The 25366-nt window shown below is 42.7% G+C and overlaps 1 protein-coding gene across 7 annotated transcripts in view; it reads left to right on the top strand.

Annotated features, from left to right (window-relative positions):
- Positions 1-637: 637 nt before the first annotated feature.
- Positions 638-25366, top strand: part of LOC108143469 (neural cell adhesion molecule 2) — a 58121-nt gene continuing 33392 nt past the window's right edge. For 4 of the 7 annotated variants that reach the window (XM_041707313.1, XM_041707317.1, XM_041707311.1 and 1 more), the window contains exons 1-3: positions 638-933; positions 5920-6296; positions 8383-8403. In XM_041707313.1, coding sequence (XP_041563247.1) covers positions 6143-6296; positions 8383-8403 — 175 coding nt within the window. In that variant the 5' untranslated portion in view covers positions 638-933; positions 5920-6142. Of the gene's footprint in view, positions 1188-5919; positions 6297-8382; positions 8404-25366 lie in introns of all 7 variants that reach the window. The other 3 variants (XM_041707314.1, XM_041707316.1, XM_041707312.1) reach the window with 2 other exon arrangements.

The raw sequence follows: 25366 nt of genomic DNA, 5'->3' as shown, positions 1-25366 counted from the left end.
TCTTTGTTGAGTTGCTTTAGAACTTCAGAACTTAAGCAGTAAATTGTTAATCCGCACATTTGAAAGGCAGATGCAAGATTTAGCACAGCCATCAGCTGATTTTTAGTACAAGCTGCGCCAGATAAACCCCGAGAGAAACGAGCTAACCCGAGAGAGAGAGAGAGCCAAGAAAATGCCGCAGGCTAATTTGAAATGTAAACAAGATTAACCGCTGCCATAAACCAAATGCAACATCGATACTATGCACTTTCCATAGTGGTTATCTATTGCAAAGATGTAAGTAAATACGATATGAAGCCGTTAATTATTTATTTGGTGTGTTTGGTTGGTTTTTTTTGGGGAAGTGACAGGAAGTCCGCCCCAAAAGCGTGCTATAAAACCGTAAAGCCAAGTTAACAGAGCCCTGTTATCGGGCAGCATCCACCACTTCGTGTCTCAACTTCGGGGGCTGGAAATCTCTCGCTTTTGCTCTCGGGACCGCTGCTCTTCGTACCGCTTATTGGGCGGCCGTGAGCGTTGTGCGCTCGGCCTTTCGCGACCCACTCGGCCAGCATCCGTGCCGAGCGGGCTTGGGGCTGGCCGAGCTGCTCGGTTCCAGCGTGTGTACCATAAAAATCGGTTCAGTGAGAGTTTGCGATCCCGCGGGTACGGTCGGAACTAACGGGACTTGAATCGGCGTGGCGCGAGCAGTGCGAATTTTGATTTCCGGCCATCTGAGCAAAGCCAACCGTGCATCCAAACAAAAATCTCCGAATAGGCCAGAGCCAGATCCCCACATCGGTCCGTGGAACCGGGGAAATGTGTGAAAAGTAGAGAGTGAAACGTACTACGATGTGCCCATCTTAGAAACTAGAGAAAGCCAAACTTGAAAGTGGAGAAAAGTGCGTTTAAAGTCGCGTCCAACGACACCAGTCGCAAACTCTGTTTCGCAATGTAAGCAAAGCAGCTGCCAAATGTTGTTCCCATGCCATAGTTTTTGTTGTTAACGACAAGCAATTTGTGACCGAATCGAAATCAGCGCTCGCCCATTCAAGATCTGACTCTGATCTGACTGCAATGCCCCCGTCGTTTTCAATGAAAACCATTTCCACGCAAAGTAGAAAGCAGCAGGCACAGCCATTGAAAATCGCACGAACCCCGAGTGGCGACGTCGTTCTCGTTTGGATTATTTCGCCAGTTTAGTGGGTGTGCGTCTACTATATGTAACATATATGTCTCGGTCTATATGTGCCTGTGTGTTTTTTGCAGTGATGCCGGCAGATAAAACGATTTCTACGCTCAGCTGCTCGTTTCATCGCTTTTTTTTTTTTGGGATTTCTTTCATTTGCTTGCTAAAATAGTGTTTTTGCCGCTTTGCTTTGTTGTTCTATGTGTTCTGTGCAAATTGCACGAAAATTGTTATTGTTGAGCATTTTAGTTATTTATACGGTTAGTTCTTTTCGTATTCGTTTTTTCGTATTGCATGCGCCGACACATATCGCTTTATATAGTAGAGTGGCCCTGCAAATGCCATCATATTTCACATAAGTGCAAAATTGCTGGCCTTTGACGGCCATTAAGGCCCAGTGCAGAGTGCCAGTGAAATGCGAGCCATAAACTAATAGATGAACACTGTCCACCCCCATGCCACCCAAGAAAGCCAGAAAGTATATATGTTTAAATTGGTAAATTGCTGAAGTGTGCGTGTAATGAAATTACACAGATGAATGCCACTTCAAAGCAAATTGTTGAGGCCTGTGATGGTGGCGAAATTGAATGTGCACGATAAGCTGCAGGGAAAAACATTGATGGACCTAACGACTGATTAAGATAGGAGTGATATGAAATTAATGCTCAGACATTTATTTAAGGAGGTGTAAATTTCTAGCTCATCTTTGGCTAGCTGACTGACTAGAATTAGTTATCAGATTGAGACAACTAAATTAAATTAAACTGATTTTGGGATGAACACATTGTATGTGCTACAATACGTGCATTTAGGTAGATTGGAGCATTAACATAGTTATGTAGTTTAATTAATACAATTTATGGCAAACTTGTGCTTGAACTTGCTATTCTTTGCCTTATATAAATTGTATTAAAGACTAGAACAACATATAAAATGTTTTTAACATTTCATATTCAAAGAATTATTTATAGAACAAAACAAATAAAATATTTGTATGGACATAAGGTAAAATTTTTAGAACCGATTCCAAAATATTTTCAAACACATTTGAAAATAATTTTATTTGAATATGCTCTATATGCATAAAATAGTATAGTTTTTAATGGCAACCTAATCCATTATGTTCCCATTTTTGTTCCTAATCAAACTCATTTATCCGCTAGGCCGAACATTAATTACGAATTCTGACACAAATGCAATGCAATTGAGGAGAACAATGAGCATACGATTTGGCGACAAAACCCATTTCTAAACGACATACGATACGACATAAACAAAATTATTGGGGCCACGGAGAACAAAGTGCATCAATTCGAAATGGAAATGCGAGTGAAGTGAATTTTAATATGCAATTAATACTGCGGACAGCTGGCAACCGAGCGTTTATTTGCATATCAAAACGCTTTAAGTCTTTGTTGGTGTGTGTGGTGGGTGGTGGTGGGGTGTGGATTGCAAGGCAAGCCCGTTCCCGTGCAAGTGCAAAGCAGTATGCTGATGTCTGCTTAATGTTGGCATGCAAACAGGCTCCCAGGCTGCGAAGCTCACCCAAGTATGCAGCACAATTAGCAGCCCGAGGATGGGAAACAGCTGCTGGGCCGACGACGATGGTGTGGATGATGTTGATGATGGCGCCAAGTGTTGAACGCTCTGATTGCTACCCAGTCCTGCAAATCCCCTTGGTCCTGCCACACCCACACCTACACTCACACCCACACTCACACACACATTCACGCGCGAACTGGCGGCCATTAGAAGTTTTAGTATTCATAAAATTGCACTTGAACCCTTGCGAAACGAGGCAGCCATGCATGGCTTTTTATAGGCTCACTTAGCGCACATAAACCGCGAAAAAAAAAATGGGGAAGTGCCAGGTAGCATTCAGGGGAATCCTGCTCAAGGACTCTCCTGATGCACACACGTGCACTTATAGATGCCATAATAATATTGTAACTTTGCACTTCAAATTGCATTTTAATGCAAACACACTTCATTACATTGCAAAATACATATAGGAAAAGTGAGGGGAAACGAGGCAAGGGCAAACTTGCATGCCGGAAATGAAAAAACATCGACACACTTTGCGGCAGCTGCAGTCGGAAAACTCACCCTGATATACTCACACATGCTGGCTTGGCAAGTTTGTAAATTGAAGTGCATGTCGATCGTAGGTGGATGCCTCGATGGCGAAACTGGCACAATGTTCCCTAACACCCTCACACACTCACACACCCAAACATCCACACACCGAACACTCACTCACTCACTCACTCACTCACAGCCACATGCCCATCGAGGTTACGTATACGCAGCGTACTCCCTGGAGAACACTTCACCCTCGGCCCTCAGCTTGCATTAGCTAATGCGACTCACATTTTATTGGGAGCACTTTTTTTATTGGCTGCACACAAGTTTTTATCCTTGCATAACCCATTCACTAAACTGATTTGCCAAAGTTTGGCAGGCTCATGGGTAAATGGGTTTTGAGTGGCTCATATTTAATTTCGGGGCCAATTGCAGTGTCGGATGTGTGCCAAACGTTAAAGCTGCTGGCTCGTTGACTTCTCGATTTAGAATGTAAATTTAATCAACTCCGATCAGTCATTTTGTTCACGTACGTTTCAATTAAAGCTTTCATTTCTCAATTTAATTAAAGTTCAGTGCGATTCAAGAGCGGCAGCTCGAATGTTTGGATATTTCTAGATTAGATTTCCATTTCCAGGCGGCCAGATTTTATTTAGCACTCTGTGTCGGTATTTCGTTATGAATATCATTTTATTCCTGCTCTCTGCATGCTATATTGACAAACGGTTTACAAATATTTTCATTTTATCGCAATGGAAATCCATTTGCAGGCGCTGCTTGCATTGTAAATAAATTTAGACAGATTTATTAACGCCGCTTTAAAAAAACATGATTAAGTGGCCACTCCACCACTTGTCAATTGCGGTTGTGGGGTTCCTGGGTGCGGAAAAGTTTTATTCACTTTAAATTCAGGCGGGCTGCGAAAATAAATAAAAACTTTAGGGCGTAGGCCGCGGATTGAAAGCTGAAATAAAATTAGTGCAGCCAGCTAAAAGCATTTGGCCGCTGTAACACTGTCGATAAAAATCAAGCTAGAGCAAGTCAATATATCATAAAAGCACGTCGCACCGAGTCCTCGACTTTGCAGCCGTAAATGTATGGGCTTTACAGAGAGAAAAAATGTTGGAGTTAGTACTTTTTCTTGACGAATTTCAATGAATTTAAAATGCGTATAAAATATTTTTTTAAATATACTTTTTTAGAATATAGAAACTCGGGGAAAAAAACATTTCTATTTTAAAAACTTTATTTGGAAGTCATAATACAAAAAAAAAGTATTGCCAATAGATTTTACATTGCTTATACAATATATTAAAATAATTTTCAATTTTTTTGTGAAAAAGGCTTTATACAATTATAGATAAACCATATTTGATTTTGCCTTGAGAATGCTGAGTAGATTTTGAAAGAGCATTTCTAAAATCCGAAAGGCCTTCTTTGATTACTTTTTGCCAGTGTACGTGAACTGTGATATTTTAGCCAGTCTGTGTGTAGTCTAGGACCATGAGCGTGTACACTGTACAGTTTCCGATTTCCGCCTTCCTGTTTATCGTTTATTGGGTTTTCGCGACGTAAAAGTAAAAGCACTGCCAGACCGAGACGCCGCCGAGCGAGAAAATGGAAGAAATGCGAAGAGAAATTTGCACTCGTTAGCTCTTCAGCGGGAACCGACTTCTGGCAGTGCCATCATCGTCATATTGAACTTTGATGCTGGCACGTTTCTCCGGCTTTTTTCTGCCGGAGTCCCCGCAGTTGGCTCCCCGCTTAAGGATCCACACGCGCGGATACTTTGGCACATGTTTTGCCCGGCTACCATTTCCATTGCCATTTCCACTTCCACTTCCATCCACATCAACATCCACATCCACATCCACATCTATAGCTCCTTGGCGCGTCCTTTGCCAGTTGGCCGTGTGTTGTTAGTCATTTATATGGGCCACATAAATTATAACAAATATGTACGCAGGCGGCATCCGAAATGATTTCCCACTGTTCGCGCGCTCTGGGCTGCGAGTTATAAATAATCTTTAATTAAAAGAGCCTCGCAGCGGAAGACAGAAATATGCTTTAAAATATTGAGGTGAACTGTACGTGCTGTCGTGCGGTTGACAAAATGGCTAAATGCGTTGTGATTTGTAGCTGTCGCTCCAAGACATCGTACGACTACTTTTCATTGTCGGTCCGGGCTTAATTGGTCTTAAAGTTACAGCTGCGCTGCATTTGATCGTGTAATTCGATTTGAGCTCGCAGCGTGAATTAACAGTTTCAGGCGCATAAATAACGCTCGTTTACAATTGCCATAAATATTAAAACAAACAAATTAACCCAATAAAATTTGTAAAAATCACATAAATTACATTTGCATGTTTATATGCCGGTGGGTGAGCGGAGTGCCAGTGCGTTTGCTGGGAAAAAGTGCAATGAATTGGCTTACAAATTTGCCAAACTGAAAATAAAGGCAATTAAATAAATTTCTACCAGGGCAACAGCAATAGCCACAGCAAACTGTAATTACCCAAAACGGCATGGTATTGCATTTTATTTTATTTTGCCTGCCTTTGTTTTGCTTTATTTATTGACATGTCAACAAATTTTGCTGACTCTGCCGCTCCCCCTATCTCTGTCTCTCTTCAACTTCCGCCTCTCTCTCTCTGTCTCACTCTTTACAGCAAATTGCAAATTAATTTAAACACCGAATTCAGACATAAATAATTTGTGAAAAAGAACCAGCCTCGCAAAATGCCCACAGTGCAAAGTGTGAAAGGTTTCTGAGCCGAAAAGTAGGCATCACCGGTGCAGGAGCACCAGGATATCAATTCTCCCAGCCACTGCCCCCGCAATCCCCCTCGTCCACCGACCGCTCCCACCTGCAGGATCGAGGGTCGGACCACCATGGGCAGGTCCTGCAGCCGCTCGCTCTGCCTGCTGCTCTGCCTGCCGCTGAGCCTGCTCCTCCTGTCCGCGCTCCACGGCCAGGCGGCGGCGGCAACCCGCGTCCGCGTCAGCTCCTCGACGACGATGACGCGCAACATCGAGGAGGAGAATGGTGAGTCTAATAATATTATTATTAGTTCTTTAAGAACAGGATAGATTAGCAATAAATACACGACAATAACAAGCTAAATTCATTTAAAAAGTAATAAAACAAATATAATTTACATAGTTTTTAGAACTTTTAGAATTAACCTTCGTGAAATTCAAATTCTAGGAATTTCAACTAACCATAACCGAAAATAAATGGCTAGATCTTCATTATTTGAAACCAAATTAAAAATCTTTTTAAATGAACTTATCGATCTTAATTTATTGATGTCCCTTTAAAATTTAAAACTATTATACGTACAATAAAAGAGTTCTAATAAAGAGTCATATGTTTTAATAGCTCTTCGTTTAAAAATATATGAATATTTTGATGTTACTTCTATAATAAAAACTATTTTGTTTGAAACAAATTAAATGAACAACTTGCGATGGCCATATCGAACTGATAATGTGCCCCCTGCCTTTGTGTTCGAAAGTTAATTTAAAATGAAAAGTTTGCTTGACATTAGGAGTGTCTATGTATGCGTAAGTTTGCTGGTGTGTGAGTGCGTGTGTTCATGTGTGCGTGGGCCTGGCGCAACTTTTATTCAATCAACATAAAGTTTATTGTGTGTAAAGAATATTGCGTTTGCGTTTCCCTTTGTGTGCTGAAAAAGCGAAGCTTTTGTCGCTGCATTATTGAGTAAATGAAATTTTCGGTTTTATGCGTGCAAATTATGCCAAATTGTTATGGATTTAAAATTGATTTCCAAGCGCTGCGAAGCGGTGGCTGGCAAATCCTTCCAATCGAAGCGCTTGGCGGCTGAATTTCAGTTTCGGAACGGGGGCAACAACTTTGTCTGGCCTGCCATCACTTTCCTCGGCAAATAATAAAATGTGGCTAATAAATAAGACGAAGGCAGTGGCTCCAGTTTGAGTGCTAAACGAGCAGCGACGCAGGCCACAGAAAACGAAACAAACTTGGCAAACTTTTCGGCCATCGAAAGTTTCGGAAAAAGATTGTACATTAGCATTGGGCCAAGTTCAGGCCTGTCAGCGGCAAGAAAGTGTGTCCAGGTCTGGAAACAGTTATCTATTGGCTCGTTCGGTTTCCATCTCAATTAGCCCATCTAAGCCAGAGGCAGGGATGCCTCCGCCTTAGATCACGCATACGCCATGTGGGCCCACCCTGTGATGTCCTGTGACGCCCTGTGAAGCCCTGACCAAGCCAAAAGTCCAAGTCAAACAAACGGACTGGCACTGCAGCGGTTTAACGCCCCGGGGCCTGGGTGCATATTGTTCCACTTGCCTGCTCGGCCTTTTGATGCCAAAGTTTTCAGCAGACGCAAATTGCTGGTGTGCGCATGTGGGGGTCTTCATAAATTCAGATTTTATATGTTTTCAATTGAATTTCGTTGTTGCGCCCGCCAGCCAGCCAGCCATCCAGTTAGCCAACCATCCGAAACTTTTCACTTTGGCATTTTAATGTTTTCCAAGTTAACTTCGCCACACGCCACCACTTCCTTTGGAGTTGTTCCGGCCGCTTGCCGACTAAGCTGGCTAGCAGAAAGTATTTATCGCATTTCTATGAAAACAACCTACTCAACATTTTGGCCAAAAACTTGGAAATTATGTTTGGCTTGCCGCTCCGATTTGCCGCCGTTGTGTGTCTGTTTCTGGCCAAAAGTTTGCCAGTTGTTGCCGCATCGCAGCTTTATAAATGCTTATTTAGAGGCATATCTGATGAGTTAAGTTTCTCGGCCCGGGCACTGTAAACTTCGATTCAGATGTCTATATGTGAACTTGTGCTTGCGAACTTTCGCAAAGGATTTAACGCCAGACTTACAAGATCTTCACTAGAGCATGTAAAATGTGGTTTCTAACTGGTTTGTTGAGCCACTTTTCACGGGATAAACTGTGTTTTCTTTAAAACTCAGCTGAATTAAGACTAAGTTATGTTTCCAATTGTGCCATCTTTTGTTAATTAATTCTTAAGTTGCATTATTATTATTTAACAGCATATTTGTTACTTATTATTCTTGTAACCCAATTTTAATTTATTTATTATTATGTTTAATTTACACGTTTATTTTCTTTTTATTTTTTTTCAGCCTTACTTTTACTCCTAGCTGGTGAGTTGATGCCCACTTAATTTATTTTCAAACCACCTACTCTAAGCCGCCTTTAAGTTATCAAAATATTATCGGTCTTTAAGCCGGGACAACCCAAACAATTTGGCCAGCCATCGGATTGACCTGGCCAAACGCAAGGGGCGGTGGCAACAGCTGCTGCCACGCCCACAACATGAATACAAACACGAACCTACAGTTGAAGGCATCAAAGCAGCTAAAAAAAAAAAAAAAAAAAAAGAAACAAAAAGTCAGCTTTGTAAGGCGAACTGGCCAAGGGAAAAGTCAAGATTCCGTCCGGATAGCGAGATTCGGGCCAAGAGCGTAAGCCGATGAGAAACCAAAACCAGCAGAGGAGGAGTTGGACAAAAAAGAAACACCAAAACAACTTCCACCTGGCCAAAGTCCTGCGCTACGTGTGCGTGTAGTTGACTGAAAAAACTTTCCCTCGAACTTAGCCCCCCGAGACTGAAAATTCCAGTGCAGCAGGAAGCGAGCTGACAGCGCGATGAATGACAAGCAGCGCCAGCCCAGCTCAGCTCAGTTCGGTTCAGTTCAGTTCAGTTTGTCAAGAGTTTTCTCTCAGTTCTCCGATTTTTTTTCCCTTTCTGGCGATTGGCTTCGAGTTCTTGGCCAAAAAGTCCTGGGCCAGTAGGCCGCCGCGGCTTCAAAGCAAAGCGACTGTCGCCAGCTAGCCCTCTCCACTCCTCACCACTCCATTCCACTCCACTCCACACCACTCCATTTGTTGTGATTTTCGGTCCCTCTGTTGTCAGGTTTTCTTCGCTCACTCATCCCACCAACTTTTTTGTTTGCCCGGAAAACTCAGCCTGTTTGCCTTTGGGCGCACATAAATGCGTGGCCATACTTCATTCATTTCATGGCTTGGCAAGGACATTTATCATCTGCCCCTCGAGTGCGTCACAGAAAGGCAGTCAGCCCGCCCGCCCCCTTCTTGTTGATATTTCTATATTTGTGGCGGAGGCCAAGGAGAGCAAACACCAGGATACTCGCACAAAAAAATTGCGCAAATTTCACCCAAAATGTTAAATAGAATTCATTCCGCTTACTCGCCCCTACTCTCGATGGCCACCGACCGCCGACCGCATTTCCCCTGGCTGTTATTCATGGCACTTTTTGCCCTCTTATCGCTCGTGTTATTTTTGTATATGAATTTCTGCGGTTACATTGAATGGCAAGGAGCCACAAGGAGGAGCTCGGGCAATTGGCGGGGCGAAAAAGTGGAAAATTTTAAGCCTACTTGAAATTTATTTGCACTCATTATGCCTGACAGTTCGCAGATATCCAGGCGGTGTGAAAAGACCGAGATAAATTCATTCCGGGCCCTGGCGGCGAGCCATTAAAGAGTTTGCAGTCCTTGTTCGGCTTAGGGGCTTAGCCCATTGAACGGCATCGAGTCGGGCTCAGACGGTGAGCCCCAGACGCTATTTTCAATAGCACCCAACCGGGCTCACTAATGAACAAATAAAGCTTAGCGGGCCAAGGAAATAAAACCCAACCACATTAATAAATCACGACGAGAAAGCGAGAACAGAACACAAATAATGCAAATGCCTAGCGACAGACGAGGCCAGTCAGTAGAAATGACAAAACAGTTTTCCCTTTGAATCTCCATGTCTGACTTAAGAGATTTCCCGCAAATTCCGCAGGAAGCTGAATCGGTATGGGTGGTCGTATCCCATGTGCTTCGAGTCGTCACCAACTTCTCGTCTCGTTCTGCCATTCTGCTGCGAAGGTATGTCTACATTCGCCTCACAAAATCAACAAGAAAAATCAGACAACTCCGTTGGCCCAGTCCAGTGGAGTTTATTGTCGGCAACCGGCAACTATTATGCCAAGCTAATCGGCTTAGACCGACTACGGACCAGGTTTGTAAGGAAGCCAAGGGCTCAAGCAAACAAGCTTGGCCAGCCGCCGAAAGATGTTGCCATGTGGCCATGTGGCCATGTGGCCTGCCTGATTGTTCATTTGCCGCACGCGCTATAAACACAGACCTCAGGAATACAGTGAAACAAATAAGGCAATTATTATATCATCTTTAAACACAAAATAAAGAAATACTAAATTGAGATGATTTTTCCAAATGGGTCTCTTTGCACACTTTCGAATTTAGAAGTTTGATCTTTTTTTGTAAATCTATTAGAAATTAGATGCCACTTTGTAACTTATAAATTAATAAATTAAGGCATAAAATGTCCATACAATTATTTTACAATTTTCCATAAGCTATAAGAAATACATTTTTAGTTTAGCAAATAAAACGCCAAAAAACTTGTAATATATTTATAACAAATGGCGCGTTTACACTTCCTTATTTAAACAATATTCGCCTTTATCAAAGGCTATTTCTAGGTATTGTAAGAAATATGTTTTTACTGTTGCTTCTCAAATATATTCTTTAGAAACCATATTTTAAAATTTAACTGGAATAGTGTGCTACAAAACGAAGAAAATATTTTTTCAACCTGACTCCAAGTTTTGATTTCTGTATGGAAAAAAATGGTTTTTTTTGTCAGTGCAAAAACTAAAGCTAAAGATGGAACTCAGGGGAGGATACCTGTGAGCCTCCGAAATTTGCGGCCTGCCCTCATTTGGCTGACAGCCTAAGACGACAGCCATCGCAGAAGGAACCCCAAGTTTTTGGCCCTCTCTGGTGGCTGGTGGCTTGAAAAAATCGCTTTTGCCGTGTTGTTGTGAGTGTGCTTTCGTTAGCATTCCGTGTGGAATTTGATACTTGATTATTTGTTGCTGGCCTCAAGCGTGCATAATATATCAAAGTGGCGTCAACGTCAACTGGAGATGTTTGGCCCGAACCAGTTTTTGCTCCCCGATCCTTTTTGCCCGACATGTGTAGACATCATGTGTTGGCAGTCGGGCTGGAATCTTGTTTTTAGTTACAGTTTAGTGTTGGCCGCATAATAAATAAATAAACAGTTGGCTCAGACTCCCCATCCACCTTCGAGTGGGTCTGCCCACGGGCTCCTGTCAGCTCCTTTCGTGCATGTCCTGTCTCGTTTCGTATGCTAAAGAGCCTGGCGGCGGGCATTTCTCTTAAAGGCTTTTTCCCTCCCCACCCTCCCACCAACCAAAATCTCGCTCTGCTCGGGAAAATTTCTCGAAAAATGCCAAAGTTTTTCATTAATCTTTGGCAGTTGTTGTCGCTGTCGAGGATTTGCATACTTAAGTTGTCGCTGACTTTATAAACAGCCGCATTTGAAGCGCAAGCAGCAACAGTTGAACGAACTGGCCAGCAAAACATAAAATATTTCATAAAGTGCAAATCAAAATTGAAATACATTGGCTTAAGTTAAAGTTCTTCGCTATCAAATACTTTAAGATCTAAAATGATAAAAATTAAATATTTTTTTGGTTTTGTAGCAAAGAGTTCGTTTCAAATACTAATAGGAAAACATTTTATAATGACTTTTGTAAGATTTTTATTGCAATTATTTGATGGCTTTTAAATGCAATAATAATACTTTTTTGAATACTTATAACTTACAGACATTTTAAGCCTGAAAGAAAAACAACTGTTGAAACTGTCTTAGAATTTGGCATCAGAGAAATGGCAAATCCAATAAAGTAAATAAATAACAACCTTTTCAATATCAAAAAAATAATCTTGTAAAAGGCCACTACAAACACAAAAATTAATGTTGCATTTAAAGTTTAAAGGCTATGCCTTATGTTTTAAAGGCGGAAAAACTTTGCCATAACTTCTTATTGATTTCGTTCGTAATCCCTGTGCACTTACACCAGGGATCTAAAGAAATTCCAGACAATTAGTGCTTCAAAATCCCATTCCAGGCTGCACTAATCATAAGGCTCGAGTCCTCAACCTTTGGCTCGCACACACATATGGGCATGTGGTAGGCAAATGGGCGGAGGCTGAGTAACCAGAAGGAAGATACGGGTGAAGAGGAGGCCTGTGGGCCTCCTGCTGGGCCCGATCCTTGAGGGCTTAAGGCTCCAAAGCCACGTGATGCCATGACAAAGTTCCGCAAATGGCAACTGTAACTTGCAGTTGCACATGTCAGGCCTAAAGGACTAAGCCTTGGGCACACAATCACAGGCCTTCGCTGCAGACACACACACACTCGCACACTCGCACATTCATAACAATTTGTCGGCCAAGAATGTGGATGTAGCCAAAAATCTCATACTCTCTCTCTCAATTGTTATACAACATTTAGGGTCATTTGCATACAAAACCTAAATTAAAATTTGACCAAACTGAATGGAGTCGAGCAGCATATTCTTTGATGTGGCATCAGCAGCAGGCATGTATATTACGGACTGCAATCTCGCATCATGGAGTCCTGCCATCCTGTATCCCCTTGTCCCTTTCCTGTGGATTATTTAATTCAGCCATCCAACCGACAGTTGTTGCACTTTTGTAATTAGACGAGCCAGCAGCTGCAGCAGCAGGAGGCGGAGGTGTAGGGAGTGCCAGTCATAACAAAAGTTAATTAAACATGTAATTGTTGGCCGAGAGCAGCAGGCAAAGATTTGCCGAGCAGATTGGATTGCAGCAGGGATCGAACGTGAACGTGAACGTAAACGAAATCGTGAAAGGGCTACAGGGTATCGCATAGTTTTGGCATGATTACTTTCGAGGTTTTGCCCGCCAGCCAACAGGCAGTTTGATTCAGTTTTGAATGGCCATTGTTTTGCGGGTCAGGTCAGGATCGTAACGAGAATTAAAACTGGAACTGGCGCAAGACTTGGGCTAATGGCTGCGACTAGTACCGCCCCTCGACAGCATAATAAAAATTTCACAATTCAATTTCGCTTTTATTTCGCAGATATTATGCCCTGGAGTAGCCGCGAGTAGTCCACCCACTTCACATGCTCTCTTTATTTTATTGCTTCAAATTGTTTGTTGCCATTTCGCATTTGTGCCGCCCGGCTGCGCAGAAACATTTAACTTTGTGCAACATGACGACGGCAAAAACCGGCAGGAGCGTGGTGGAAAATGAAAACATAGCGGAGCGGCAACTAAAACCAACTATACTTAAAAAATACTGAAACTAAAACAGCGCGGCGACAGCAAAAAAGTTGTCAACTCTCTGCAGTAGCACTTGGTCGGGGGCGGAGGACCAGAAGTGGGAGTGGCACATAGTTCCAGTTTCTGTTCCCTTTGAGCTTCAGTCGAAGCAAAGTCAAGTTACGCGTGCAACTCGGGGCCACGGGACACGGCCAAGTAGCCCGGCGCACAGAACATTGTAGAGAGTTAAAAAAAAGAAGGAAAAACGTTAAGGAAAGCCTTAGTCGAGTGCCCCGACTATTTGATGCCCATTACTCTGTTAATCCATTGTGAAATAAAGATGCAAAAACATAAAGTCGAACGCGTCATCTGTTGTGGAAAACTTTTTGCAATGACTTTGCCTTATATATTCAATAGCTTCTGAGATTAGTGTTCGATTTAAAACATTCTTGATATATACGGGCCAAATAAACATAAACCGTTCGATAACTGGTCACCATCGTTTATAGATTTTGAGATCTCGACTTGCATACGGCTTAAGAACAAATATTCTTAACAGGGTCGTAAACGCTTCATTCTAGCAGTTACATACTTTTCAACCCATACAATATACCCCTTTACACCACGAGTAATGGGTATTAACGGAAAGTACTCTGAACCGAAGAGTAAAGAGTGGAGCACACCAAAAGCACATTTCAGCTTGAACTCCCACTGAGACACGGGCCAAATGAAATTGCCAACGTGAAAGTGTAGAAAAATGCAGGCAGCGGGAAATGGGATTGAGGTCCTGGAGGAGTTGGCCCGAAGGAGCGGACTAGCAACAGACCGCTCCTGTCGTGCGTCTGCCGCCACTTAAACTGCAAAGTAAACGGACAAAATGTTAAACCAAAGCCAAACAAAAGAGGCGTAACGGGCCGGTGTTGCTGGTGCAGTGGAAAGGAGTTTGGACAGGTGGCTTTGGCTTAGGTGGCATTCTCCAAGGGGAAAGAGGAGAAAGTTTTCCGTGCACTTTTGATAAGTTGAGTGCGACTTATGCATCCAGCTGGCTTTGATAATATTCAATAAATAGATAGCAAATACTGGAGTTTGAAGTGTTGTATTGGTACTTCGTGGCGCCTTCCATGCTGAACAATATTTTACAACATTAAACAGCATTCAGATTAATTCGAATACCCACATAAATATTTTTAAAATTTTCATTGCATATAAAGCACTTTTCTCGGGTCGAAATGTGTGCCACAAAGGGCATGGCATTCGCCACATGAATCTTTAAGCGAGATATTACAGCCAGTGTGGCATTATTAATGCGGCTTCATTATGAAATTGCGCAACAAATAACAAATCGATTAAGCAAACATTTGCCGGTACTAAAAGTGTGTATTTTTACAAATGTAGCTGTTGGTTTTCTGTTCGTTTTTTTTTGTGTTTTTTGGTTTCAGCTGAGTGGCCTGGTGGTCCGATCCAGCCATATGCATTTTCAGTGCGTCATCCATTTTAATATTTCAACAAAACCAGAAATGACGCTGTAAAACCGACGCGGTTATATGTCAAATATTCCCCCCCGAATGCATATGCATACATCCATGTTGTGCGAGACAGAGAGGTCTGGTCGAGTTTTTAAATTTCGCATGTAAATTTCATTGCATACACATGAACATTTATTTTGCTTTATGCCCCAGAAGCGACGTGAACTGGGAGCTCCTGCTGTCTGCTGCTTTTTAATAAATTTATGATTTTATTTTTTGAATTTTTTTCCGCTGTCCAGGAGCTCTTCCCTCCAAATATGTGTCATTCGCTTGACAATTTCCCGTAACCAAAAAAAAATTAGGGACAAATAGATGGGGGGTAGCAGAAAAAAAATGAAAGGAGAAAGGTCCATAAATAACGAAGCATTTTACTTTGTATTTGCTGGATGAGATTTATAAATGCGTTTTTGTTGCCTTCGTTGTTTCGCCAAATCGCGGAGAAATTTCATCGCGTTGCCCGTGCCACATTTCACTGAACGAAATGAAAAAATAATTGAAATATTTGCCAATCAGCAGAGCGAAAATCGAAGCTGGGCAGAGATAAGGCGACGAGCATTTCCCAGGAATTCCCAATTGCTGTCTGCGGCACGTTAATAAGCTCTTTGTTGACACGCACACAAACCTCCAGTGCCCCGCATCGCCAGGATCCGAGTCCTTGGATTCCACGTGTGTGTGCGGGGATGAGGAGGGTAAGTGGGAGGGGGTGGGTGAATGTAAGGACCTTGTGTTATCTGCGCCGACATTGTGCTGGCCCTTTCAGCCTGTCATCTGTGGCAATGCGTCCTGGCGGGCTGTCGATTATCGAGTCGAGATTATTAACCTGTCAGTTTAGCGCTTTGTCTTGCCAATGCCAATGCCAATGCCAATGCCAACTTGGTCCTGCTGGCATCGGAAACATTGACAGCTGAACAGCATTAATGTAAAATATTTGTTTTATTAGGTTCAACAATTTTGCCATTTATTTTAGTACTCACTTTACCCAACTTAAGTTGGGTTCGGGCTACTATTAAGCTTATTAAAGTGTTGGCCACTTCACCCGGAAGTTTATTAAGCAAATCGTAGGGAAATATAATGGAGTGCCATATTTTGCACAAGCTTTTGTACTTTTCAAATTAAATTTTATGCCTGCTAATTTAAGGAACTCCTTTTAAAACTTTTTTAGCTTGCTTAACATTTGTATGTTTCTTTAAATAAATTTAATTTTAGTGCAAGTTAAGACGGCTTAACTAGTAAAATGATAACTTGACAATAATAACTATGCCATGATTTTAGGTATTTATATGATGTTATGGTATAACAAGGGGTGATTTCAGTGTTACACCCCAATATAAATGAAGTTTTAGTTTTCATTTATGAAAGTTGAATTGGTTATAGCCAAATTTAATGCGAATTCAGAAAATTAATTAAATGTATTTGCTATACTTGCAGCAAGAAATTTGTGCAACTTTTTCCTGTACTTATTTTTCTTGTTTTCCCTTTTGAAATCGCGCACGTAAAAAGCGTGTTGTGAAACCTCGACATCGCCACTAGCCCATAACAGTAACAGTAACAATGGCCGTAACAACGGCAGCAGTTGCAGCCATAATAGTAACAGTTACAGGAGCACAACTTGTACATGGGTATAGAGTAGTATAGTATAGTATAGTATAGTATGTACATTGTTGCCGGGACATGGCGATTGCAATTGCAATTCCCGCACGAGTGCGGCTGCTTTTAAATTTTAATTAACTCAGCGAGCCCGGCAAAGGCAAAAAGCAAAACAAATGCGAAGGGCCGCTCGTTGCCGCCATGGCAAAGTCGTGCAGAAAAAGTTATTATTTATTTCATGTTATTTTGTGCTGTTTCAACGCGCCATAAACGACCGTCCAGCTGAGGCCACTGACTTGGCCAAAAAAAGAGGGGGTCTGAATGGTGGATGTTGGCTGCTAGATGCTGGATGCTGGATGCTGGATACTGGATGGTAGATGGTAGATGGACTGCAACTAGGCTGTTGGCCATTGCCTTGTTCATTTATTTATGAGCATTTTACACAGCCAGTGCACAGACACACTCAAACACACACAGACGCAGTCACACATGCACACTTTGAGAAAACTAGTCTGGAAATTATGTAAATTTTTCAGTTATTTTTCGTAATTTCTAGCTGCCGGAGCTGGGATCGGTTTGGTTTAGGTTCAGGTTCCATCTCGTTGCCCATGTCCAGCATGTCCAGCATGTCCAGCATGTCCGTCCTGAAGTGTGCCCCCGCACATCCCTTACACTACCACTACCACTTCCATTACCCATTGTCGTGACGGGGGTCAAAAGTTCAACTGCTGTTTCGTAGGTGGCCCTTGTCAACGCAGCTTTTGTGTCTCTGCCTAGAATATATAACCCATTTTTGGCTTTTCACGACAACAGGCCAGGCCAGGCGGCAGCAACAACAAATTGTTGTCCTGTGGTCTGATCCTTATGCAAAATGCGGTGCCCCACCCACTTCCACCCACATCCTGGCCCACCGCCCACATTGTTGTTCAGGCAAGCGAATCCCGACAAGAGTTGACTCAAATTGCATTTGGTGTCCGGCCTTCAGAGGCACAGGTCCTATATATAGGTATACCATACTATATGAGTGCTGCACCACTCAAGTTGAGTTTTTGGGCACCTACATTTTTGCCATTGCCATTGCCATTGCCATAACCACATTTACCTTTGAAATATGAACCGCCAAATATGTGTTTGACAAATGTGAAAAATGATTGAATGTCTTCCGTTCGTAATTCAAATGCGACTTGGCCAAATGGAAGCGGAAACAGATGAGACAGGCATTCTGGGGCTCCTGGGGCTCCTGGGGCTAAGTTTTCTCCTTTGTGCCGCAATAATTCAGCTTTAACCTTTGGCCAACCCATGTCAGACCGCCCACGCCACTGCGACTTTATCCATTTAATTTGCCTGACTTATTGTCTGGCAATCAAAAATAAATTTCGTTAAATCGAAATTAGACGCACAAAGGCCATTAATCTTCTCGGCCCGACCCGCGTCCATTATCAGTGCCGAAACAGAAGGCCATGGCCAGAGTTTGTAAGCAACTAATCTGGCGAATGCAATCTACCCATTCGCCTGCCTCATATGCGTCCATCTGTGTGGGTACACACACACACACACACACACACACACACACAAACACACACACACAAACACAGAAACACAAACACAGAAACACACACACCGCCACGAATTATTTATTTTAAATTGCAAAATTGTCTGTGGCCAAATCGGTTTTCATATGCTCTCGCCCCCTTGCATTTATGGCTATTGTTTTCAGCGTTTTGATTATTTTTTCAGCTAGGCAATAATAACAAACACAACGGTCGTTTATGGCCGTTTATGTGACTTTATTTACGGTCTTGTTGTCTGCCGCTCTTTGGTTTTATAATCTCCTCTTTTTTGCGGCATTTTTAATTTGATATTTATCAATTTGGGTTTCATCTTCGCTCTGTATGTATTCCGTTTGGAGCCCACATAAGTATGCTTGGCTGTCTGGAGTTTTTCAGTGCCAGTTCCATTAATCTCTTAGCTTGTTGACTTGTCTAAGAATGCGTCAAATGTCTCTTGAGCCGACAAAAGAAATTTAATGCAAGTGGGCTTGGAAAACTTGTCAGCTTAGATACCCTCTAATTCTAATTCTAAATTTTATATGAGATGGACATTCTAACGAATTTAATAACGTTTAATGTTTGGCTTTTGAAAATGATTTAAATTGTTTGTTCAGCCAAAAGTCGAGCAAATGCAATTGGTAATCTAAGAGTTATGTCTTGAGCTAATCTATTTACATTTAGTCAAGACATGTGCACCCATAAATTAAACTGAAAGTTTAGTTTGTCTTGAAAATACTCTGATGTCAGTATTAAAGTATAAGTATTAATTTGATACTTAATAATATAAGAAGTAATACACTTTTAGTTTTTTCTTTTTATACCGAAGAGTCTGGAACCACATTAATTTTATTTTGACACTTTCGTGGTAATAATTAAATAATTCATGTCCATCATTTTTAAATTTATGTAACAATAGCTTAGTTTATTTGAACATTTTTTGTGTGAGTGTATGGTTTGTACCCTCCCCTTTTTGTTTATTTAACTTGTTTAAACGTTATCTTTCATTGTTCGCCGCTAGTTTCGACCCCAAATGTCATTCAGATTAAATTTGGCGTAAAAGTAGCATTTTAAAACTGTACAAAATACTTAAGACAGCCGGGGGGAAGTGGGGGGAGAGGATTGTGTGTGAGCTCGCGCATAACAACAGGACGGCAATGGCTGCTGGTGTTGTTGTGGCTGGCATTAAAGGCAAAAGGCGCGAGTGGAGCAACAGTCGGGCTCAGGACGTGCCACACGCACATGTGAGGTCCTTCTGTGGGGGCGAATCGAGGAAAAGGGGCTCAGAAAAGCTCACAGCGGCTCAGTGGCAGCGTTTCGTTTTTGCCCTTCCTTTGTGGCGCACGCACTTGCCTTAAACAATTGTTTTCACCAGGAGTTCTTTGTCGGAAGCGCCTTTCCCCAGGACTTTTCCCACATGCCCGTTTCGAGCTCAAAAGAAAGCAGGTTTTAGTGCGCTCTCTACTGGGCCCCGTTTTGTACCTTCAGCGTTTGTTTGGCCCAGCGAATCCGTTGTTTGTCTTTTCCGCTTCTGCTTTTTTTGTCCTCTAAATCATTGCTACAGATTTACCGCCGCTTAGGAGTGCCCTTTAAATTACCCGAAAAAATCCTTGAGGACTCAGCCAGGCATAATTGAGGCGCTTTCACCTAATGATCGCTTCGATTTACTCGGAAATTCTTCGTTATAACCCCAAATGCCGGCCGTCAAAGCGTATTTATTTCAAATCGCTGGCGAAACAAATCCGATCCGATAGCGAAAAATCTTCCAGTCGGCACATCAAAGCAGCAGTTGCCTAGTCAACCAGCCGCAGAAAAATGGAAATGGAAAAAGCACCATTCCCGCTTCCCCTCCCGTCAATAAATCCAAGGTTTTCGCATTTCCATCTGTTGCTTGGCTGCCAGATGCAAATGTTTTCGGGATAAAGAAAACCCCAAACGAATGTGGGGCGGCTACTTTTTGTGTCTGATTGTCGGGTTGTGCTGGCGGGTTTATTTGCCTGCTTTGTGGATTTATTTTCAGCGAAAAATAAGATGAAAATATTATGTCACGGCAGCTACCTTTTTCCGATAACCATATTTTTGCGCCGCATCCCGGGGGCGTGTCGCGTCGTTTGGCTCTTTTGAAAAGGCGGGCCACGCAGACAATGTAAAGAATACTCGTTTATACATGAAATATAGGGTCATGTTTTGGCCAGCCATCGGCATTATTTATGCCGCCATCCGCCTACGTGCATTGTTTGGCTAATAAAGCAAAACCAAAAAAAAAAAAAAAAAAAAAAAAGGAGAACAGGGTCAGGGAAGTTTCCTGAAGAGCGGAAACTATGGCACAAAGCGGGTATATTTCGGGAATGTTTTCACAGCCAACGTCGAGGGAATCGCCATTGATATAGGTATAGGTCCGCCAATCTAAAGCGTGTGGGGGCGTGCGCACAAAACGCCCTTTCACACATAAACGAGCCACCCATACAGCCCTGCGGCCACAACAACAACAGCTGCAATAACAATCCGTGTTCAACTACGGCGCAGGATTGAACAAACAATGCAAATCCGTGTATAAATATGCATTTTACAATTTTGAAGGGCGAACGGTATGCAGATATAGGTTTACCATGGAAAGGCATTGCTGCGCAGCTAAATCAATTAAAATCGCGAACTTTTCTTTCAATCATAGGCCACAAAACGACAACAAGCTCGAAATTGGCAGCCATAAAAGTAGCGAAAGTCATTTCCTTTGATTTCTCTGCCAAAGCGAAAATTTGGCGCTGTTGAAAAACGTGGGCTGCGACACGCATACTAATGAAAGCCCCCCAACCGGAAGTGCGTGCCTTTACGACTATGTGTGTGAATGTGTGTGTGGGTGGCTGAGCACTGACGACATTAGCGCCATTTTGTCGTAATTAATGTGCGCCATATTAGTTGCTATTTGGCCATTTTTCACACACACACAGGCACAGGCACAGGCACTCACAAAACAGTTTTGTGGGGGAAAACTTTTGCAATTTTAGTTGAAGAATTTCGCACAGCTGCCTGTTTCCTGTGGCGCGGGGTGAGCTGTGGAGCTGTGTGAAAGCCCATCCAAAACACCACCCAAAATAGCTGTCTGTGTGTCTCGACATTCATCTTCCTACAAAAGGGGCCACGCACACATGCTCACAACATTTTGAGACGAGTTTTTATTGCCGGCATAATTAGCCAAGTTGAAGCAGGAGGCGCCTGGCTAAAAGTCAAAGGAATACACCAACTAAATGCTTTCAGACTGCGGTCGAGTGCCTGAGTTTGGGCCAGAGATTACTGTCCTTGAAACGTGTATCTAATTCACAATATTAGATTGGACGAGGCAAGACACCTACGCAAATAAGAGCAATGGTATGGAACCTTTTCTTTTAGGGCTGTCATAGCAATCTTTTCCATTCTGAAATACGTTGTATTTTTGTAAGCCGCTTTGTATAAATGTAGGACAAACGACTAGGTTAGCTAACTGGCACTGAAATTTAAATCTGGTGCTATAAACTTTTGTAAAAATTCAAAATCCGATTAAAATAATTTAGCTTTATACCTTTTCAATTATTGCTGTTGTACAAAAATATGTTCGCTCACAAAATGAGTCAGCAAAATGGAATGTTTGCTCATTTTATATATTTTTTTAAAATATTAAACAACAAAAAATCTATAATTTATTCAACTTTCAACAGTTTTAAATTGGATTAAAGACAAAAGAAGAATTAACTTATGTCAATAAATTGGTAATGGTTGAAATTGTATGCTACATTAAATAAAATACGTTACATGTTCAAAATCCTAATGATATGAAATTATGTGAGTAAAAATTTGTTTATTAAAGTTTTTCGACCACAAGCTTTTCTGGCATATTTTCGACTCGTTTTCACAACTTTCGAGACCAGCCTCGTTTAGTTTGTTTATCTCATGCTGCCTTACACAAGGTTAGTTAGCCAGTTAGTCGCTCGTTGGCTTTCTCTCTTATCCGGCTGCGTATATTTAAATGATTTGCAGCTAATGCGTCTGTTTATGTTTTATGTTGATGTTGCCGGGTCTGCGGCCAATTTCTGTGTGCACGGGCCTATCCTATTTGACTTTGTGCAATATTTATTTGAGGTGCACACATACAGCCGCAGTGTTTATGTTCGGGCAAACACATGGGCAGCAGAGCGAGCAATGCCAACACGGCTCACATGTGCGTGGTGCGCATTTAATTTCTATGGCCGGAAGTTGACTAGACTAGACAGTTGACTGCCTCCATGTGAGTCTGCTCCATTTCGCCAGCTCTAAGCCGAGCTGTGGCCTCGATTCCCTTTGCTCGGTGTATCAATATTTGACAAAGGGCTTTGGGGGTCGCGCGGTGAGCCCTGCTAATTGCCATTAAACTCATATTGGATTTGCCATTTTGTGTTTCCTTAAGCTGCGCTTGAAACACCCTGACTATCGACTCCCTCTTTGTTCAGCCGATTTATAGCCACATTTATTGCCATTACTGAAATATGCTGCATCAAAAAATTTGGTGACTTTCGCCACCCATTCCACACCCACACAGGCGCCATAAATCAACGGGCCAAAGGGAAAACTACTTAAAGCGCCATTACAACAAATTTAAAGCAATTTGAAACTTAGGCCAGCTCCTCGTCTCCCTCGCCGTCGTCATTTGGCTTTGAAAGTTGTGCCAAATAAAAAGGCCAGCCCTGAGTGGAGAAGCCGAAAAAGCAGGGACTGACTGGACGGGCAAAAAGAAAACAAATGTTTTGGACACTTTATTATGCGCATTATTCACTGCTACAATGTTTTATCCTTTTTGGTTTTCGGTTTTCGGTTTTTTTTTCTTCGTTTTCAGTTTTTGAGCAGGACTGTTGCTGCGGCCGGCGATTTCTAGTCCATTAACTTGACCCAAAGGTCCACTCAACGGGAAGCGCTTTAAGAAATCATTCCGTATAAATGTCAAACCGGGCCCAGGAGGGCAGTGCAAAGTCGGCATTAGCAAAGTATTATGACTTGATGGGGAGCATCAAGGACGGAGATCCCTTTGTGGCCAGTCCATTGTGCAGCTGAAGGGCTTGCGGTCCCTGTCCCTGTCCCTGAAATGCAAGCCCCGTTTCCAGCCGAACAAACCGCCGAGGCCTATCATGTGTAAAATTAGCTTATTCTGTTGGATAACCAGCCCGCCCTCCAGCCAGCCAAGCTACTTACCAAGGGCGACTTACTTCGGTCCCAGCCGCCGGGCCCAGGAATAGATTGCTCAGATTCCCCGACCCGAGCATGTTGCATAATTCTCGTTGCGCCTAATGCAATTTTTATGTTGCCTGTGCATTAAGGCGCAGTCAGGAGCCGCAGGAGGACACATTTCTTTTGCCTGTTGGCGCATTAAATTTATATGGGAATTGCTCTGCCTGCCATATGGGACAAAGTGGAAGAGGGGGGGGGGACGGCTCAGCCTCGACCGCAGCTCCTCCCCATTTTGACTTGCTGCCAAGCATAAATTTTACAAAACTCAACAAATAACCCTCGAGCCGTCGCCCGGATAAAGGGGAATACTATATATGTGTATGGAAAGGGAATGGGGAGGGACGAAAGGATGGGTATCCTGGACTTTGCCAGGTTTTTTGCGATGCCATCTCCATGCCTTGGCTAAATTTATTTTGTGGGCGTGCAGTTTTCAATTTGGCAACTGCCCTGGCCCAAAGAATATACGCAGAATGTCTGCCAAAGGCGTGTGTTCAGTAAAATCAATAGAAACACATTTAAAACCGCACCAGGACACTATCACGACACACAAAAACGTGGGTTTCCCTCGTGTTGATGCTTTTTGTGCCGATTCAGCGGGAAAGGCGGTACTGGCGCTACTGGAGTCCAGTTCGGGTCCGGCACAATGCTAATTCAGAGCGCGCCAGTCATCGGGGTTTGCCAAAGGCCAAAGGCAACGATATATGGGTAGAAGGTTTCCCATTTCCCAGCGATGAATTACTGGCTAGCGACCCACTGCTTTTCCCACTCGCTGTTTGCCTAACCCGATTGCATTAGGCTTTCCATTTGCAGCAACTGACGTACTGCCGCGGACAACGCGGCGTATACGCATTGTCGCGACTTGAGTGAGTGCATATGCACTCTGCTTTGGCTGAGTCGCCCACTTTCGATTTACGTACGTGGCATGCATTAACAGTTGTTTGACCCATTTACCCATTTGGGGGCGTGGCATTTTAAATGCACTTTATTTGTACGAGCTTTGAGCTTCTTCCTTGTACACAACAAAATACAACTATTCTGCATTATAAATGCCTTGCAACAGGACTTTGTCAGGCATTTATGTTTGCAATTTAAATGTTTTTCCCGTTTCCCCCCGCTGGCTTTTCATTTGTGCCCATTGACATACTGAAGTGTCTGCAGCTGCGACGATTCTTCCTTGTTCTTCGCCAAGTTTCCACCTGCAAAACTGGAAGAACTCTCACTCTCCGGTATAAATACTTTCGTTTGTCTCCGCCGGTGCGGATGCGAATGCGAATCCGGATGCGGATGCGAATACGAATGCGGATGTGTTGCATAGTTTCGAGTGCCATTCAATGGAGTACGCTGACTCACTTCACTTATTTATGCATTCGTGCGCACTTTTTCTCCGCCGCCTCCGACGTTGTAGTGCATTTTAATTTCGTTTGCATATGACAGGCAGTGCTCGGCCCACAGCACTGCATTGCATTGCAATGCATCGAAGCCCATGGAATGCGGAGAGACTTTCATTCATTTGCCTGACGCTGCTTAAATATGCACGATTCCGATATTCCCAGTGCCCCTTCCCCTGCCCCTTCCCCTTCCCCAGCCCACCCACTTTCCCATGTTGGCTGCAATGCAAAATTCATCGAATTCATAAAATGGATTTATGAAGAGCGCCCTCGATTCTGTCTGTCGTGGCGTAAATTCAAGAGATGCCAAAAACAAATTCGAGTAGATACATTAAGGCCTTGCAAATTTTGTGTAAGCTTTCGATATGTTTTCCCCAACTTTTCCCCAGTTTTTCCAGTAATCCCCTCCCCCCTCAGCAAACATTTAGCGTCTGCCGGTGATGGAGAACGCAAACGAAATGCCAGCTGCAGCCATTATATTTTAAGGAAGTGTAGTATTGACTCGGACAATCGAAAATCGGTTGGGTCAGAAGAGTTCATTCGGCCCTTCATTTATTTTCAGCATACACACAAGTTAAATATCAAGTACTTATAATTGAGTAGGAATAATTAATTTTGGAGGATAAGCGAATAAGAAAGTTGACGATTTAAATAAAGTAATTATGGCATGGTATTTCT

The sequence above is a fragment of the Drosophila elegans genome, unplaced genomic scaffold (assembly GCF_018152505.1).
Source record: "Drosophila elegans isolate 14027-0461.03 unplaced genomic scaffold, ASM1815250v1 contig_183, whole genome shotgun sequence".
Taxonomy (NCBI): domain Eukaryota; kingdom Metazoa; phylum Arthropoda; class Insecta; order Diptera; family Drosophilidae; genus Drosophila; species Drosophila elegans.
Note: the sequence above shows the minus strand (reverse complement) of the source record. Positions and strands in the feature narration are given on the sequence as shown.